Source organism: Malurus melanocephalus, unplaced genomic scaffold (genome assembly GCF_030028575.1).
Source record: "Malurus melanocephalus ecotype Western Australia unplaced genomic scaffold, MMel_1.1 scaffold_81, whole genome shotgun sequence".
Classification (NCBI taxonomy): domain Eukaryota; kingdom Metazoa; phylum Chordata; class Aves; order Passeriformes; family Maluridae; genus Malurus; species Malurus melanocephalus.
In genome coordinates this window covers 2283335-2304433 of record NW_026623313.1, presented here as the reverse complement: position 1 = coordinate 2304433, position 21099 = coordinate 2283335, and the positions used below count along the sequence as shown (strand labels likewise).

Here is a 21099-nt window from a genome sequence, read left to right as displayed (position 1 = left end):
CCCCCCCCCAGTCTCCCTACCATCGTTTTAAATTTTATTAAATCTTAAAGCTCTCCGAGACAGCCGCGTATTAATCGCCTGTTCGTGCCCTAAATATTTTGCCTAATTTGCGGTCGTTTTCTGATACTGAGCACTCCGGTCTGCTTGCCTGATCGTAGTCTGTAAAGTACAGATATACAATCGCAGTGCATGGTTTTTCCTCCTTGATCATTGCCAACAATAGTAGGCAGATTAAGAGTTCGCGATTACAATCTCCCTCCCTACCTCCTCCTCGTCTTAATTGGATTTATTTTTAAGTTGCTTTGAAAATAATAAACTGCAGGTAGCGCGGGTCTGGACTTTGAGGCAACTAACTTCTGACCAAATAAGTGCAAATAAGAATCTCGCAAAACAAAAGTTAGGTTTAAATTACTGTGTCTTGACTGGGGGGGGGGCACGAATATGTCAGAGGAGCTGTTGCAGTAAAATGTAAGCACATCATCTTGGAGGGGGTACAGCGTGGTGGGCGTATTGTTGGCTCAGGAGGGAGAGAAAGATGTATAATTTAATGGTATATACAATCCACTGATCCTATTACTATCCTCCCTGGAGCTCTTGTTAGTTTCAATGGGAGTGAGTGAAATTGACATGGACTTGCATTCCTGGTCATGTGCTTTTTTTCCCCCTTTCTTTCTTCTCTTGTGATCTGAGATCCCCTTTTTGTTGATGTTGCTTTCCCACTTAATTATATGCATGTAGGTTAAATGAATACCTGACGAAAGGGCCCACGTTTCAAGGCAGTGACATTTGATAGCTGAGAGGAAAAGTGGCTTTAATGAAAAGCAACCTTTGGAATTCCTGCTTGTGAAAAATCCAATTCAGCTTTTTGTGCTGCCAGCAAGAAATGATCAGTAGCACCAGTGTTTATGGTATGTCCGTTTTGGGATCTACTTCCTTTGCATCTAAATAGCAAAGACAAATTTAAATAGCATGATAACGCACTGAGGACTCTGCATGCAAATATTTTGTAATAAATGCGTAATGTTTAATAGTATATTTTCTTGTGTATATATAAGCTTTTTTTTTTCTCTTGCTATCATTTGTTTATCATTTCTGCTTCGATTATGGCATTAGTTTTGTCTATTGTATTGATCTCAGTTGTAAAACCTGAAGTTGCATGTTACTAGCTGTGCACTATACAGACCACTGAACTCCAGTGGTATGTAAATTAGTAAAACTCGGGGAGTGGAGAGGGCAAAAACGTATAGCCATGAATATATACACCTACGCATCTATGTGTTCGTACATACATGCCTTAAATGCATCTTTTCCTTTTGCAAACTAATAGTTTTTTAGTATTTATTTAAACTCCAGCTGCTTTTCCCTCTTTTACTTTCAGCGTAATCATCTGCTAGAGGTTCTAACTGAGGTGGAGTGAGGGAATGTTTTGCATGTAAACAAGCAAAATTACTGTTGTGGCCGAATGCTTAATACAATTTAATAAGGAGTATTTTATGCTCAGTTTACAAGTGTCTGGTTCACACTGCTCTGCTCTCAGTGCATAACAAAATGAAATAATCAGGTGCTGAAACTGCCTTCATTTTAACGGTCACTCTCCAGCCCCCCACACTGCCCCCTCCTCCAAAAAAGTCAGATAAAATGGAGCATGGGGAATTATTTCAATAGAGCTCCTTGTGGTGTAGTAGATGCACCTCTAGGTATGCAGTTAAGGCTAAGGAAGTAACAACAAAAGTGACTATTAGTCTGTTTTGTGCAACCAAAAAGGGGGTATGTTCACTTTTAATTGTGAGTGGTAGTAACAAATAAGGATGGAGAGAGACCCTAGCAGAGAGAGAGCGTGTGTGTGTGTTTGTGTGTGTGTGTGTGTGTGTGTGTGTGTGTGTGTGTGTGTGTGTGTTTGGGATAAGGGGGAGGTCTGGCATGTGTGGCTGATGATCTCTCGTAATAACATATCTGAATGCAAGAAAGAAATTGAGGGAGCAGTTGCACAATGTACACTCCTATTTTGGTGTTGTAGGTGACTGTATTGCTAAACATATCCCAGGTGCTGTATGATGGGAATGATCMGATTGCATTTTGCATTTAGAACTTGTTGACTTTGAAACGATCAATAAGGCAACTGTTTATTTTAGATGCACATAATTTGCTCTGAGAAATGTTTTAAGGAGAAGAGCAAGCAAGCGAGAGCGGAACATTTTTTTTTCTTTCTTTTTTTTTTTTTTTTTTTTTTTTTTTTTTTTTTTTTAGAGCTGTTGGAGCAAATGTGATTGCCAGATGGGAGATTTCCCTCTGTGATGTTAAAGCTGTAATATATATTCAGAGCAGATTGGACTGCTGCTTGTGATGAGGAGGATATTACATTTATAAATTTTAAATCGGGAATCGGACAGTATGCTGAGAGCTGAAATTGGATGGTGTGGAYGGTTTGGACTGTTAAATGAAATTCCCAGATAATAATAATAATTACAGTAGCAGTAATATATGTATATATAATAAACATGATACTATTAGGCAGCTATATATATTCTATGGTACTTAAGTATATTTTTCCAATATGACTTCTCTCTTTCCTCGCTTCCGTAAAATGTTAGGGATTGGAGGTGGTTGGGAGAGAGTTTAAGAACACACTGTTAGGAGAAGTCAAATATAATAAGGTTCCTGTTTGAGGAAAAGTTTTGCTAAAATTCCTTCTGCAAATTCATCTCTTTCTGAGTTTTTGTTTTGCCCGTGCATGTGGCCTGACAGTGCCACAGTCCTGAAAGGCTGGAAAGTGGGAACTAGTCACACTCGAGCAGCTCTGCTGTTGCAAATTAAAAGTGTGTTGTGGTCAGGAAATGAAAGCTACAATGTCTCTTTTGAACAAGTCGTTTATCAAGAGAAACATCTATCAAGCAGTGACTTGTCACATTGATCCTCTAAAAGTTAGGTCCGAAGTGGAAGCTGCTTTGATGTTTTTGATCCCAAATTTATAAAATTGGGAAAGCTGGAGAGAGTAGGACTGATTTGCACTTAAAAATTGCTCTGCTTTGGGCGTGACAAAATCATCAAGTATCTCTGATACAAGAGCTGGTAAACTAAGGAGGTATCGGATCTTCTGCCTAATTTTTATTTTCACATTGAAACTTTAGCTTTGCCACACAGGCAATTTCTTTTCATGCTTCTAAAGATCCTGTCTGTATGAATATCTCTGCATTATTTCATCGAGGATATTTTCTTGCTTGGGAATACATCTGTTGCTTCCAAATGGAACCTTTTTTTGTTGTCTTTCTGATGGTATTTATAGAGTTCAGCTTGAGAAGGCATTTTTTTCCTTTCCTCTCAATCTTGTTTCTTCTTCTATTTGTAATCTCAGTTTCCACCTCTCATCCCTGTGAAGCCAAGTTTCTTTTACTGCCAAAGTAATGTTTATTGCAAGTAAGGTACATTTGAAGGTATCTGTTTGCAAAGCTTAAAACATGTTAAGTGTGTCTTCCCCTTCTCATTTTCTTTTTCTATCCATTTTAGCACATGAACCATACTTTCATTCTCAACAGAAGCAGCGTATTTCAAATTGACTCTATAATTAAGGTTTCAAGTAAAAAAAATAAAAGACCAAAACAAAGTCTAAAACTGATCTTTTATCTTTCTCCATTTTCAACCATCTAAATTGTTTAGCAACTTCACTGAAAAGTTTTTCATTTTGCATAAAGTTTGTGTTTGGATTATCAAGGAATCCCTTTGAAGAAACAGGGGCTTGGTGTTTTGGTTGTTGTTGGGTTTCTGTTTTCTTGTCTGTGCTTTTCTTTTTGGCTAGGCTATGAGTGAAATCTTCCTTAAAGCAGGATGCTTTGACTTCTTTTCTTCAGTGTCGTAAATGAGACTAACAGTGCTTATGAATACTTGATAGAGACCCATTTGAAAATAGGCAGCAAACAGCAGCGTGGTGGGAGTTTTGGTGAGTGTTATACTTGCTAATTAATCATGTTTGAAATGAAGGAATCATAGCATGGTAATAAAGGCTCATTGTTGTTTGATGTTTGTAACAGGATGTGACTCCTACATGAATCTGGTGGGTTTGGAGGTTTTGTTGTTATTTCCTCCCGTCATAATAAAATACCTTCACTATTAGATCAAATTGTTTTTATTTATTGCAACATTGTGAAAGCATAGGGATGTTTGCTTATTCTAGCAGTATTTTAGAAATATGAAGATTATATTGTTATTGATATTTTCATCATAGAGTTCATGGGAAAAAATGACGAGTCTTATGTCATTAGCTGTTCTTTAAGATTTTTTTGTAGTTAAGCAGAACCAAACATTTTTTTGTGATTTATTTTCTTGATATAAAAAGGTCTACTACTTTTTCTTCTTATAATTGAAGAATGGCACTTGATGAACTTTTGTGCCCTACTTGGTTATGTGTATGTAGTAAGGGATGGCAACTAAAAATATACTCCGGAATACTTTGTGCATTAGCCCTTTAAAAATTGAACTGTAAACCACTTGGATGGTGTTTTTGTTTTCTTGGTTTTGTTTTTACTATAGCTCTTATTAGATGTGTCATCTTTAGGCTTTATTTTTCTCCTGTCTATTAATAACTGCCATATACAATGGTGAGAGAATCACTTTCAAACTACAAAGCTTTAGTTTCAAAATTTAATAAGGTTTTTTTTATGCTGCATGAACAAGATTTGAAATCTGCTGTTGTTTAGATGCTTTGTTTCTTTTTTAAAAGATAATTCTTAGAGGAAAATTATTCTGTATGGTTCCTGTCAATAAGTTTATACAATGAATGCATACAAGAAGCATTGAATATAATGACTGATCTTTCTGTAGTCTTAATCATCAATTAATAGGCTTATCTGCTTGTTAGGAGTGGGTTTAATGGTACAGAATCAGCATGAGATCTGTCTATATGAAACATTTGCAGGTTGTTTATAACAGACTGAGTTTTGATCTTGCATCCCCATATCTAATAATAGAAATATTTGGCTCTTTGCCCTCAATCAATATATCCGTTAACAGAAAAAAACTTCACACAATACTTTCATAAAGTGCTGGATGTATTGATACTGAGTTGATAAATTTAATTACTGGGGTTTTACATTGATTCATTGATCTTGTGATTGGAGGAAATTGTTCTGCAGACATTTCTGAAGTATTGAGGGATATCGTATGTCCATAAAGCTTGATTAATTGATAAATCAGCACTTTTTTTTGCTTCTCAGTTATTGATAAGACATAAAAATAACTATAAAAAGAATTTGGAATAAGCTAATTAGAAATTCTCATGTGTTACTAACAGAGCAGATGAGAAGCAGAGTACCATGGAGGTGAAAAAGATGAAGTTTGAAGTGGAATTGTGCCTATTGGGCCCAATCCTTAGCTGGTGTAAAAATATTTAGCTTTAAAAATATTTAAAATAATTTATAGTTCCCAGAATCTGAACCACTGTGGCTTCTTTTGGTTATTTGTTGTTGTTTGTTTTGGTAGTAATAGCTTTTCTTTCTCCTTTATTTTTTTCTTTTTCTCCCAGTACTGTTCTTTCACTCATTGGAAGCTGTTTTAAATTAGATRTTATGGATGTATGGAATTTTAGATAAGCATCTGATCCAAAATGAATAGTATAGCTATAAAACCTATTTGAAGAGCCGTAAATTCAGGATTGCGTATCCCTGATATTGTTGCAGAGTATTAAAATCTTGCTGCTAGAGATGCTATCCTCTAAGTGAAAACTTATCTTCCTTATGGGAAAGATGACTTCAGGGAACTCTCAGCTGGGAAAAGGCCCAGAAGGTTTTTTTTTGCTAAAATAATAATTAAAAAAATCCAATATGTAGAATTAGTTACAGGGATATTTTCCAGGTGAAAAACCTTACGGGAGTACTTGGCTCCATTTCGGTGAGGTATGCGACCTTTTCACCCTATGTCAATGATATTTTTATAGAGTGTGTGAGAAATGCAAGTGTAAAGAAAATTCCTTAACATCATTCAGTTTTTATTTATCCTTAAAAAAAAAAAACAAAAAACCCACAAAAAACCCTCTCAATCAAAACAACATATACATCTCCCTTAAGGAAACTGATGAAACTGTATTCCTTTAAAGGATGGTAGCTAATAGAGAAAATCCACTTGCCATATGTTACCTTAGGTTCGACAAATACAATCTTACCCTTCAAGGAGCAGAGGATCCTACACTGTAATGGAGGTCAAAGGAAACCCAAGCCTTTCAGTCCTTTAATAATTGTACCTGCCACCCCCTGATTGGCATGTTAAAGAGAATGCATATGTATATATAAATATAAATATATGTAATGTTTCTTGGAAGATAATTTGTATTTGCAGTGATATTAAACACTAGGGGATTTTGCTACTATTGCTTCTAAATACCTGTTGGGATTGGCCCTGCTGTGTGACAAGTGAGGGAAAATGGAAAGAGAAGTAGTTGGTCAAYCTTGGGTACCAAAATCTTGAGAAACTGGGGAAGAGATCGGGCTTTGACAGRTCAGTTTGAGAATGGGAAGAATACAAAAAAAAGTGTAATCTGCAGAAAGCACCACTGATTAAGAGCATACGGAGRTGTGTGCAGTGATGAAAATGTGGAGTCTCTGCTTTCCTTTTGCCGAGCTCTGTTGCTATGATGTATCGGCACACACGGAATGGTAATAACAGTATTGTGTGTCTGTTCCGATAGTGCTTGGAACRGTACCTGTCAAACGTATCATAACACTCAACTATCTGTTTAATCATATAAGCAACACTCCTTAGTACAAAAGCTATTGTATTTCTACAATAGAAAGAACAGCCATACATTATTTGAATAATGGACTACAACTTTGTTCTTTAAACCATTTTTCTGCAGAGGGAAAAAAGTTTMATGTGTCTTGGCTATAATTAAAAATAATGCAACTACAAGATGACTGTCTTGCCACTGGCTAACATTTAAATWTTTTTTTAATAATAGTCTATTAAGTGTGTAGTCTGATATGCGATGAAATACTGAAATAGCAATTACCAGTCATATTATTTAACTGTAACTGAGAAACTCTTTTCTCAATTCTTTTTAAGTATAGTATAGCTACTGCTAGCATGTTGTTAGTTAAATTTTGAATACGCTGAAAGGCATGTGGACAAAAATACTGAGATTATTTTGATACGATAACAAACTTCAATGATGTAAGCAGGTTTTTGTTCCAGATTCCTTGAAATCRTGTATTATCGCTTAGACTTTGTTATATGTTTTTAACCCTTTTGTATTCTATTTTTAATCTGTCATGTACGCTTTGCTAAAGCCTATGGCTCACTTGCTGTAGGTGAATTGCTCAATGTATGAAGATGTATGCCAGAGTTTATTTTGTGTGATATTTTAGAATGTGTGCATGTGTCAAGCTGGTTATAGATTGGTGATGATAAATTGGTTTGAATAATATGTATCTTACTTGCATTAATACTTTAGCAGTAAGAGCTTACTGTGGTCAAACTTCATGARCTAAGATAGTGGTCTCACATCTAATTAAGCAGGATCTGAATGAATGATTTTCTGGTACAGGTCACAATTGAACTTTTTGTTTCTTTTCTTCAGTGTTATAAAATGCTTGAGGGATGCATTAGTGCATGTTTGCATAACTCCTGCTAATCTGAAGGGAATTTGTAAATGAATATTGAGAGGAGATGGGAGAAAGGGCTGAACCTGGTGGGTCACAGGAGTTTGTGGCAGGAMTGTATCTTCACGTTTTCATTCAAGTTGTTCTGTTTGTTTTTTTTTTTTGGTTTTTTTTTTGTTTTTGTTTTTGCCTGATTTAGAACAACTGCTGTTTGCCTTTTAATATGTTGGATATAACATTTCTCTTTTCCTCTGAGATGTTTTTTTCTTTCTGTCTCCTCCATTCTAGCATACAAGCAAGTCATTAATAGAAAAGCATTTATACAGTAGGCTTGAATTATCACTTAATAAAACTGAAAACTGTAGTGCTGCAAAGATTTTCCTAGACAGTACAACCGATCTTGTGTGCTTGTCTTTTGGAGACATGGTGAGGGGAAGAGCCAACAATTACTTTATATTACTGAGCGGCAGCAGAGTGTGGATGGGAATGATAAAGTTATATACAGAAATTATTAATCCATGACAATAGTATCAATATTGACATTTAAAATATTATGACCCGATAGCCTTGCTGTACAAACCGTTGTGACAGCTGAGCTTTTAGGTGAAAGTGGTTATTTATRTGCCTTATGGCTCAGTGTGGTCATGTTGAAAGTATGAACCTACTCATCACAGATTCTGAGAAAGTGCAGGTTAACGTCCTCTGTCTTCTTTAGACCTATCTGATTACTTCAGCCTCCTGTGTTGACACAGAGAAAGAAACAGCTAGATTCTATGCTGGAAGAATAAGGTTTGCAAGCACTGACTGATATTAGGTATCCCATTGTGATACCTAAACCAAATTTTWAAAAAATCAAGCATCCTTTTCAAGTTAAACTTGAGAAACAGAGAAAGGAACAGCAAAGATGTTTCTGAACACATTTGAAGGAGCACCATTTACTTTCAAAAGAGATCTTTCCCATCACTTGTGGATAGCTCCACCATGAAGAGCAATATCAAAAGATCTCAGAAAAGTAACTATTCTTTTATGTCTTTGGGAACTCAGATGCTTACAAGATTGTTTCTGAGAAAGAAAAGAATTGATCCTATTTTCAGTCCCTTGTTGTTGGCATTTGTGGACCACATGACTACATACAGTATTGTAGAAATCTTAGTATGTGGATACAATTCTGTTTCCCCTTGCAGCTCTGAAATAACAGTGCAATGTGGCTGTATGAAAACTCAGTTTGTTTTTATTGATGTGTTTTGTTAGTATTTTTATAAATTTGTTTTGCACTCTATGATTTTTTTTTATTTAATATACATACGGAGTTTGCTGAAGATTTTTAAGCTTAATTAATAGGTCATCTGCATTATTAAAGTAGAGAAAATTAAAATAGTCTCCGTGGTTTCTTATAAAAAAGATAGACTCAAAGGCAGCTGTGATAATTTGTGAGCTGGATATCTCCATTCAGTCAGAAAATTCCTGAGTTTAAATTTCATCAAATTTAAACCATCAAGATTCAATTATTTTTAATATGGAAGGAGACCATAAATTTATTAACTCTTCTGCTCAATGCACACTTGATTTACAAAATTAAGTAGTTTTGTGTTTACTAATGTTAGAKCTTTATATTATAAGGCTTCATATTAACTTCATAACTATAGTGGTRCTGTATTGAGCATACTATAAATAAGCAGGTATTCCATTTTAAAGACAATAATTTTTCATGTGTTCATAGAATTTCTGATAATTTTTTATTTCCTGCTCTTTGCCTTCAATAAAAGGTGTAATAAGTATATTTTGGAAACTGTTCACGCAGCAATTAACCTTTTTTAATCATTGATTTTCATTTAGTTCTTTGACTTYCATTCATTGTATTTCATACACCTGTCTTGTGTAGGCATTCTTTATGCTGCAACACTGATTTATTCTTCCACTTTCAGTTTAAAAACTTTAGTGGTATCATGAATTTTGCCGATACTGTACTCATCATATCAAACAATGTGATTCAGATTAATGCCAATATATCCTATGTAATGAGGGCTATGAGGCACTTGTCATTATTTAGCCCCTAGCATTTCTCAGTGTGGCAGTCATATCAAAGGCACATCTTAATATGCAGAGAACATATTTGTTGAAACACATGGTTCAGTAAATATCAGAAGCCTTTGTTTTTTAAAAGTTAGATGTAGGTAAAATATATCTATGAGCTGTAGATAAAATATATCTCATCATGTTCTTATAGACTGTGAATAAACAGCACGTTAATGCATGACATTTTTAAAGTTTTTGCTAGTTAGAAATATTCAGTTATAATGTGATATATATCCATACGGTACAGAATAATGAATTGACACTAGTATTCATTTGGAGTAGCAATTTTCACCACTAATTAAGGAAAGATGTTTTGTTATTGAGTAATTAGCAAACACCACCCCACCCCCGCTTGCCCAGGATGTCATCTGCTTACAGATTGTAGAATTCACTACTTTCATTCATGACAGGCAAGTCCTTTTTGGCTAAAGTTACTGTTCCTCTCTGTTTCAGAGCATTACAACAGCTGCAGTGAGCTTGAAGGGTCTGAGTGGCTGAGATAACATCACGAATAGTATTGCATCTCAGCAAGTGCAATTCAGCTTTCCACTTCTGGGTGCTCGGTTATCAGAGGCACTGAGTCCCTGCAATTTCTACTGACTTTGGACATGCAGGTGTGCAACAAATCTTAGAAGCCAGGTGTTATAAGAAATTTCCCCAGAAAATCGCAGGCAATATCTTTATTTGTACTTCTTAAATGCTCCAATYTCCCTCTTGAGGTATTAATGCTATATGTTAGGAGAGACAGAGCTTTTGATTTTTTTCCTGGTGGTTGTAAAAGCACATTTTATCAAATTCATCAGGACAAAAATACATGCATTAATAAAGGTATAAGGAATTATTAATTTGTGATTTTGTGTGGAGGAAGCTTTAAACTGTTTATTACTGTGTAGATGTTCCAAGGAGCAAAAAGCAGAGTAGATGATGCCGTTCTAATTGCAAAATCTTCCTTAGTTATCTTTTTCTTCCCCCTGATCCTTTTCCCTTCCCCCTCCCCCTCATGGCTTCTTAAAACAATTATGGGCATTGTGCTCCTAATGGTGCATAGTTACTGTAAAGATAGATGTCCTCAAATAATGAGTTTCTAATAATAATCAGAGGGACTTAGATTAAACTGGTTTTGTATAGAAACCTTGCAGTGTGAAAAAGTACACCTAAAATCCTGAGATATATTTACAGGAGCTAAGCCTATTTACAGAAAACTAACCCAATTTTGTATCTGTACATGTGTGTGAGGCGGGGGCAGTAGAGGTGTATTAGTCTCTATGTGCCTACATTTTTGTCCACCTGCTTTAAAGACTTCAGAAGGTTTTTTTTTAGCACAGATTTCTGTTTTGCTTTCTGTTAACAGAATATGTTTTAAAATCACAACACGCTAATTAGCTTCTGTGTTTACAGTGGAAAGCTTGCATCCCTTCAAATGACGTCTACCCGCACTCTTCTTTCGATCTGTTACTTCCCCCAACTCACGTCCTCCTCCCCCACTCCCTGTGAGGTTTATTACATTAGATTTGTTGCTTTCTTCCTTGTTCAGAAGTTCTGAAGGCAAGYAAATGAAAGTGATAAGTACAGTAACAGACAATTGTTACTTTAAAGAGTTGTTATTTTGTTTGGGAATAGTATCCTTCCTAACAGGTACTGAATCAGTAAGGCTTATACAATAAAAAGAGTAARATCGTTTAACTTATTGTTTAGAAATACATATGCCATTTAAATGGAAACAAACCCCCAAATCTCCCACATACCTTTTGGGGTTTGGAGAACAAAAGCTTACTTGTACACTCCAAATTCCCCTGGGCCTTAATTTGCAATACCATTATTTAAGCCTGGCTGATATAAACCCATGCAGAGAAATAGAATATCTCTCCTTCCTGGCTTTTCAAATTCCATTTTTCAATTCCATGCCCTCTTCCTTCTGCCTACCTGCGTCCCCCAGCACCAGCCCCCAACCCCCCTCACCCACTCTGTTCCCAGCCTCTTGGTCTTATCCTGCCACTGTGAAACTCTTTTGTATTTGAAATGTAGTAAACAGAGAAATAGTGTTCTAAAACACAGAAAAGTGCCATTCTGCATGGTTTTTCTGACTTCTCTACCAACACATATGTAATTCTATCTTCTGACAAAGATCAAGGCTATAATCACTTTAACATCTTTTGTGTCCTCTACCAGGTGACCTGCAGTCGTTTATTGTAAAGATAAGGGCCCCTGATACAGTAAGTTATTTCTTCTCTAAGTCAGATCTTATAGCAAATACTAACCATAAAGTGAGGAGAAACTTGTGCCCGCTTAATGTGCTCCTGGGGTGCCAGGCTCTCTGGATCTGAGCTCCTGAGTACAGTACTGGCATTGTCAGGTACTCAGCTGGAAGCTCTTCTGGAACAGAGCTGSGTTTGGGTGTAATCCCTCACAGCTGAGAGTAAATACAGGCATCACTTTAGCTTGATGCAACGTTGAGCACTACAGCTGTATTTATTTTGCTGCTAATAAAATGGCAGTCTACTTTGTCATTAGGAAGCTTGTCTTTTTGAAATAGCAATTGAGGTGCAGTACTGAGTGTTTGAGTTAGTGGAAAGAGCTAAGAAATAGATGAGTTGCGTTCCTGACTGTGGGCGGAAGGATGGTGAGTAATACATGCCTTGGCACGGCATCTGCCAAAAGCACTTTTTTCTCTTCCCCCCCCTCCACTAGTTCTAGTTTTGAAAGGTGTAAGGTATTCTGATAAGCAAAGCAGATAAAAAAACAAAAGAGAAAATTACTTCCAAGCAAATCATTATAGCATTTCTCAATGACYGTGCCCCACACTTAATTTAATTACAAGAAAACTGCCCTGGAAAAGTGGTCATTTTAGTCAGAGTTAATGACTGGTTCTCTCCTACCCCCTCTCAGAACCGATTATATGCCACATTGTATAACGTAATTTCTATAACAAAATTAATTATGAATAGGCACAATAGTATTGTGTAGTTGSAATAATGAAGTTTTCATTAGCAATATTAACTTATCATTTAGCTATGCCTTTAGAGGAGAAAATAACTATTTTGCTTCTGGTGTTTCTTTTTACTATATCAAACAGAATAAAACCCCTGGTATCAAATTGGGATATTTTCTAGATATTTTAAGCAAAAACTGACTGGATAGCTGTKAATATGTTCATTGTGTGGTAAGAAGGCACTGAAGGAAGTGAAACCTTGTGTATGCATGTTTCTTATACGATAACTATTTTCAGGGGGGATTTCTGTTATGTTGTAATACTATTTACTAGTATATGATTTCTGAAAYGGTGTGGGTAGTTCAATGCTGGATTTCAGGCAAGAAAGTTTATTTCCTAGTTAGCTGTAATAAGACTTGCTGTCAGTAGTAAGATAATAAGGATAAAAATCACGTATGATTTAAGGAAAAAGAAAATCTATCCATTTGCATTTGTGCACCAGATTCTATTTGGTGATGCTGGGCTGAGCTATTAAGTGCTCTGTGGACTGTGTTTCAACTAGTGTATGATTGACTAGGTATATTAGAGCTTTTTACTTACTGCCAATGCAAAGTTTGACCCTGGTTTTACCCTGAGATGTTTTTGCCTTTGAAAGCATACACACTTCATGAGTACTCTGGTGGGTGATAAGAAAATTAGTTGTTGTTATTTGTAGGGTGTGTCTSCATGTTAGAGCAAGAGTAATTTACTGAACTGATGCTGAATAGATTTTATTTTCTTGTGTTGATTCCAAAGTTCAACTAWGGGAATTGATGTATCATCTTAAAATTTCAAATCTACATTTTATGCAYTGTGCCAAAGCACCCATGAGCTCATTAAGCRAAGACTTTTTCAATTATATCTTGTGTTTATGCATGTATTTATACTTGACAGGAATCCTTTAGAGGTTTGGTTTGCTGTATTAATGCTTACAGTATATTAGAGAACATGAAATACGCTTTAAAAAAAAGAAAAATAGTAAGTACTGCTTACAGATCTAGTGCTGATAGCATCCTCTTTATTTTAGTAGCTGCTGAACAGTTTCTTGGCCAGACATCCAGCCTCTAGAGGGCACAGCAGTGATCTCCTCCGCTAGACCCTCTCACACAYAATCGTCTGCACAAAGTTTTGATGCTGGCACGTACAAAAAGAACTCAAATTGTGTTGCATTAAAAAAAAAATCTCTGTATTCCTCATTACTCCTGGAGGTTTGCTACAGTGATTTCCTTTTATTTTCTTTTTCCTTCTTTAATCTGGGGAATTAAAGTATTCTTCTGTATTTKCTTTTTTTTTTTCTTCCCCTAATGGTGATCTGTATGAAAATAAACTCAGTTCCACTATATTGCTGACTTGCAGATGTTTCTTCACCTGGTAGAGACTTTAGATATATACTTTAGGTATGCACTGCTCTTTGCTGTAGTAAGGACTACAGAAGCCAGTGCAGATCATTCGAGATTTCCACAATTAGGTACTAAAATTTATTGTGTACTAAAATCTGGATAGTAAATAATTCAGGTGGGATTAAACCCAGTGAGTGCTACTCCAGCTGCCTGGGTTCAATTGCTCAACCCTTTTCTCTTGTAATGCCATATTACAGTTTTTTATTCTCCTGAAGATTAATGTGACTAATGTTGATATTTATATCGTCATACTTATTCTCCAGTTCACTGTGATTCTCTACTTTAGTGTATCACGATTAGTAATCAGGTTTTCAGTAATTCAAATTATTCTGATAGTCTTCTTTGAATTCTCCTTAGATCTAGTGATGCAAAACAAAAAAAAAAAAAAAGCAAGCATTTCTGGATTTGACATCAGAAATAAAGACACGCTCCAATCCATAGTTTAGTTTTGTTCTAAGACTGTATGTGTAGGAAGAAATGCATGTTTAAGAAAAATTAATTGCGCATTAACCACATATACCACTATACTTCTAAGAAAAGTTGTCTAAGTTGGGCAATTTCTGCTTGAGAAATTGCATGAATACAGCATTTTAGCTACATATTTAATGATGAGCAAYAAAGCTTTACTTCATTCTTGAGTTTCTACATTTGTCTACAACAAAAATAACGGAGGAAAGTTTTGATCTTGTTTATTTTCTAGGTCGCTTTACTGTGCTCAGTTCCCATTTAGCTTCCTAACCCTTTCTTCAAAAATATTTAAAATAAAACTTATTTGGCATTTGAAGTGTATGGTATCTGCTGTATTGGTGGTACTTGACCAAATTTTGTTGGGGAAGTTTGACAACAACCTGTGAACACTTCAGAAGATTTAGCTAGTATGTTTCCATATTGAAGCAATCCCATTTCCAAAGTTTTTCATTTCTTCAAAATGTCAAAGAGTTTTTGTTGGTTCAAGAATAATGACAGTTTCTGSAGATGTGGGGGAAAAGTTTTCCAAGACAGAGTATAATCTGTGGAAGTGCTAGGTCAAACTTTTATGTCTTCATCACCTGTGACCAACAGACAGTTAACTTACTGAAGAAATAACTATGACATTGTTTCGTGATTCATCTAATCCACTTTTTCCCAAGGGACTGAGACAGTCACTAGTGTGTCACTTCAACCTTGGCACACACCCAGGTTTGCAAACTTGGTTCTTTGTTCGGTGTTCTATGGTGGATGGAGCTCTGTAGTAAAACKGCCCAACATACTGAAACATCAATAAAAAAAGGAGGTGTAACACCTGGAGTGTGTCATGGTCAACTCCTTTACAAACCTAATCTCTGCAGGGCTAGGWGTACTCTTAGAAGCTTCAGCTGTCATGGAAATAGGTTGGAAATATAGTTAGAGTATGTTGGCAGTCTTAAATAACCAGGTTTTTGATGACAGTGTTGTTTACAATCAGACACTGTCCCTGCTGTTCTAGCTGGGAGGGAGCACTCTTTTTTTGCTAACTGCAGTGGTGGATTGGTGTCATCTGAACAGTTCCCTTACTGTTGTCCTCCAAACCCAAAAATCCTGGGCCTTTCTCTTTCCCCCTATCAAATTCATGGCTTTTACAGCTTGTTCTAAAAACCAAAACAAAATATGGCTGTGTTGAAGTTAGTGGTGGGAAGCAAGCAAGTCCTAGAGCCAGAAATGTCCCCATAAGGGACACAGTGCCTGTGGTCCCCTCTGGGTGCTGGTGGGATGCTGGCAGGAGAGCCTCTGCCCACATCACCCGTGCCATCGTGGCAGGCAGAGCTAACAGACTCTTGTATGGTTTGGAATAGAAGGAACAAATRAATATGCTGTGAATGTATCGGTACAGTTTATAGAATTAAAAAAAATAAAGTAATGTTGGGAAAATAATTCAGATTCCGTTTTCATGGGGAATAAGCACCAAGTCATTCCAATGTAAGCTGAATAACAGGTCATTGACTTTGTTTGCTGGAAGGGTGTGTGTCATGTCTTTTGTCTGAATTTAGAAAAATGTGAGTTTTGTCCTTGTGGTGGAACATTGTACCTCTTAAACATAGGACAGGGGAGAACAGCAAAGGAGTTTGTTTTTTTTTTTCACTCCTGAACAAATGAAAGCATGAGCAAAGCCACCTTGATTTTAAAATTCAGGCCCCAAATGTCTCTTTAAACCATTTTTAATAGACACTAAGTTATAAATCATCTAAGCAATTACATGAACGCAGAAAGAGTGGGGCCTAGGCTCAGCTTCAGCCCCAGATGTTTCTTGACTAGAATAATGGCCCAGCCCAGATATTTACAGCCTAATTTCTGGTCATGTGCACTTGTCCATAAATGGTTCCTTTTCCATTTCCAGTTCAACAACTGAACCACTTATAGTACAGCATGATTTAAATTTGAATGATAGCAAAATGTGAATAGAGACCTATTATTACCTATTATTATATTTACCTTTGGAAACTTACAAGTCCATTTCCAGTATTTAAAATGTAAGGTAACTCTTGAACAGAGAATGATTGATTGGCCCCTTTTCAAATTTTGTATTATTCACTTTTTTGTCTATAGCTGTATATAAAATCTGGTTTTATCCATTCCCACTTTTTTTGTTTAGTTTTGCTGCAGTTCTGAGTAGAGATCTTTTTTCCCTCCTTTTAATGCTATGCCATCTAACACTACTTGTGTTGCAAGCCAGTGCATCTAACCTCGCTGCTCTCTCCATTCCTGTCCTGCTTACTCCTCCTCCCGAACAGCCTCATTGCTTGAAACTAAACAAATTGAAAATAATGATTGGTAACCATCTGCTGTGCTGAAATTCCACGTACAGCAGTTAACTCCATTTTACAAAACAACTTCAATCTAGTGAATTACAGTGCAGTTCTTGGTGGCAGCAGATAGCAACAAGCAGTTTCGAGTTCCTCCAGACAAAGCAGTTAACGTAGGGAACATTATGCAGAGTCGTTTGATAGTGTTGGGGTGGTGGGGGGGATGCTTGTGCTGTCAGATAGTTCAATGTAATGTATTTGAAACTAGAGAGGTCTGACCACGGCCTAATTATTTCATCTGATTAAAAAAGAGGCTGGTCTATAAAACCGTGCTGACAGGTGATCTTACAAATCTGTACCCTTTAGTTTGGCTTTCTGCTGCTGAGAGCAATGCAATGAGGAGGGTGTTTTGGTTTCAGTCATTTCCACGTGACTTATGGAGTGCCCAATGATAATCTTAATCAAAAATTAGGTTGTGTAGCTGGTCCAACTATATTGAAGAAAAATAATTATTCATAGATTTTCTTTTGGAGAAACTCTTTTATTGATACATACTGTAACAAGAAGCGCTCTAAAAAGTGATGGACTGTCAATCRGCAGATATTCAAATAATGACAGACTATGATTTAATATTAAAATAGGCACCATTATTATCTATGTTCTTAACTCAAYTTCAATTATTTGAGTTTAGGTTTTGATTGTGTGTAAAGAAAGTTGCTTAAAATGGGCAGTATATTGAGTTCAAAGGACCCATACAGTTCATAAATTCTCTGGTGTCTACTGGATTTTTCATCAGGGAGACTTCCAATAAAAATGATCTATTTTAGAAATAATATTGTTTAGTAGGTTGAAATGTGGTGTAATAAAATTAGACCTTCAGTCTTCTAAAGTTACTACTTAGATGGCACCCTTGGGATGGTAAAATGGCTGTATAAGCAGATGAATCAGACAGTTTCACTGATGGATACATTTGTCAGTCTCCGTTACAGATATAATATATTCTTATATCTGTAATCCTGACACTGTTACATCCAAATGAAATCAACATGAGGTTGTCATCTTTAAGCAAATATGTTAAGTGTTGTCTTTTGTGCTTTGGATTTGAAAGAAAGGGGCCCAAGGGAGCCAGCATCATGCAAATGGAACAAATCCCATTTCTTCTGAGCTGTGCTGTTTCCCCCTTCATGGCAGCTGGCTGTGTTATCTTTGTGTGTTTCTCTGAGTGCTGACAATTCTTTCAGTGATCTAAGTTAGGGCACATTAGAAAGTGGAAGCAGCTGTCTGTCGTTATACTGAGAGACGTGTTTGCTCTACTGCAAAGATGAAGGACCATGAATCCTTGACACACTCTCTCCCCCCTCCCCCTTTACTTTCCAACATGATCAACATTCAGACGCACAGATTGTCTGCTTGGACAGTTTTTTGTTCTGACTGACAGCATCTGGCATAGACAAATTTAAAAATACATAGCATGCCATGCTTGGAATTGGAACATCCCTTCTTTATTAATCTTCTCATTTAAACCATTCATTTACATTTCAAGAAAGGTTACAGCTTGATGTGGTTGAAACATTTATTTTAAATGAATAACCTCCTAATGAAATACCTCGATTGAGCACCAAATAGTCAGTGTTTATTAAAAATTATACCTGATTAGTATGGCCTCAGAACTGTTGCGAAGACATAAGATTTGTCCATTGTTTCAATCCATAGTAAAAAAAAAAAGAAAAATGTGTTTAGCATGTATAACTGTAATCTTTTTTTTTTTTTAATCACAGAGCTAAATGAGAATAGTGTTTTCACTTGCAACCCCCCATCATTTTCAAGAGTACTGTATTATAAAGCAGTTGCCTTTAAAATGCTATTTGTCTAATTAAATCTGGTTTTGCTGGAACAATACATTTGAAGGAAATGCCTAAATAGAGCTTTGTTTTGTTTTATTCTGCTAAGGCATTTATGATTTGAGAGACAAGATGCTTTATGATTTGATTCAGTCTGAAATCCTATATATATATATTTTCTATTTGTATACAGTACTTTACTAGTAAAATAGAACTGAAATGGTGGACCACCCACTAAAATGTTTATGCACGTGCACATGCACATATGCACACGTACATTCTGTGCACTCTCATCTTCATGATCCAGGTTAGCAATGCAGACATGCTTGTCTAGCATTTATGTAAAAATAATATGAAAATTGGCTATATCACTCAGAATATGGACTTGAGTCCATGAAGGGTGGGGGAAAAGCCTCTTCTTGTACTAGGCATTTTAGATGCTTTATTGGATTGCAGCTTTAACTATTCGCTGTGCATTTAAACAAAAAAAATCTTCGAGAAGGAGTTGTGGGGGCGGGGGGGGGGGGGGGGGGGAACACCAGTATTATAATAAAATAGAGGACTGTTCAAGTGCTTGGCAGTAAATATGTAAAACAAGTATCTTGGCTTATTTGGAAAGGAAAGAGAAGCTGTAGCAGACAGGCTCAATTAACAATTGTAAGCAGGAGAGGACTTGTGTTCCTTCGGTAAATGTAGGAGAGGTCATTTGCTTTAGGATAAAATCTGACAAATTTCAGATATAGACATAAAGGCTGGAATAAATATGACAAAAGATTTTCAGTTGCACATCAAGCATTTTGTATTTGCAATGGCCATTTACATTTTTTCTCAGTGAATAGATTTCTTTTTTTATTAATGTTTTCCTGAATAATATGTTCTTAAATTAATTGACTGTGAAACAAGCATTTTGGGACAAAAGGAATTTTAATAGAAGCTCGAAATATAATTTTGCTTTTTAAAAAATTCTTTTAGYAATGCCTAATCTATTTTTCTTTTTTTAAGGAAGCACTAAGATGATAAGCTGCGAGCACAGGTTTTGCTATGCTAGTTACATGTAATCGTAGAAGTGAAATCAAATTTTATTTTAAATGAAATCAGTTTTTCCCCCGCAAACAGTTCCATTTATGTGATAAACTTCTATTTTTATTTATTTATTTTTTAATGACTAGTTATAAAGGCTTGTACAGATATGCATCTGTAAGCAAACTGGGAATAGGTTAGAGAACACAATTCCCTGGTGTAAAAAGCAAGGTTTAGCAGTAATGCTTTTAATCTGGACTTGTAGAGGATTCGGGAGCATCCATAGATCTGCTTCAGTAATTACCATACCCCAAGTGGCTCTGGAAGAGACATTTGCCTAAAAACTTGATGTCTTCATTACACTGTTTACATTTTAATTAGAGACATGAAAATTAGTGATTCATATGGACAACTATAGTTTAAGTGGGTTTGCTCACCATCCAATAAATCAGAGGGGAAAAAAAGGAGGGGGGTGGAAGAAAAAAAGGCAACCCCATAACCTGCATCTGCAAGCAGCAAACCCTCTCAAACCTTACAGTTGTAATAAACAGTTTACTAGGAATCATTCATGGGAATAATGTGTTGATATTAGAAGCTGGTTAAAATGTGGTTTGTATTTTATCAGAGAGGAAATTTCTATGTAAATGAGAGACTGTTATTTGAAAGGTAATGCTAATTGCACTCAGTTACATGTATGTGATTGGGGTGCGTATAGGGTATATATGTAGCTTCTGTATGTACATGAATACATATTTAGTAGCTAAATTAAGGAGAAGAATTGGTGTAGGAATATTTTGGCAGTGCTGACTACTACGTATGGCTGCAGAGCAGCCAGTTTAGTCTGTTTCAGTGTGTCTCCATAAATACATGTAAACATTAGTATAGCTGCACCCAGAGATGCATATATACAAACACATGTGTGTGCATGCATGGAGACAAGTAAGGAGATGTGGATAATTTCCCCCTGAATTTTGCATGTACCTGTCAGCATCAGTGGCCTAAAACCATTCGGTCCAGGAGTGATGGCGAGAAGCAGCGGTGCCTGTCAGTGTCCCTGCCTGAGTCAGCAGCATGTCCAGTGCCTGTGCCGGGCGACAGTCACTCATGCAGCCCTGCCCTCCCCGGGGGCYGCCGGCCTCCTCCGCACCAAGGAGAATGACCCCTCTGTCTGGCACGCTCAAGATCCCGAATCGCACCGCATCGGTGTGCGAGTTCAAATCCCTACTCCTGAAGGCAGAGCTGGGATTCCAGCTAATGACTCAGAGATACAGAGGGTCAATGCACTGGTGATCTGGAGTACTGAGCCATTGCACCAGCTTAGTTGTACTTTTTTTTTTTTTCCCCCTTCTTCCATAACTTACTGTCTTAGCCTCCACATTTCCACCCCCATTCCCTTATGATAAAAGTGATGATATGCAAAATTGCATTTCTTCTTTTAGGAATACTTAATGG

General features: G+C 36.4%; 1 protein-coding gene across 1 annotated transcript in view; it reads left to right on the top strand.

The window, feature by feature from the left end:
- The first annotated feature begins 742 nt into the window (after positions 1–742).
- Positions 743–21099, top strand: part of FIGN (fidgetin, microtubule severing factor) — a 99539-nt gene continuing 79182 nt past the window's right edge. Inside the window, exon 1 of the mRNA XM_057367654.1 lies at positions 743–908. Within this exon, the coding sequence (XP_057223637.1) occupies positions 884–908 (25 nt within the window). The 5' untranslated portion in view covers positions 743–883. The remainder of the gene's footprint in view (positions 909–21099) is intronic.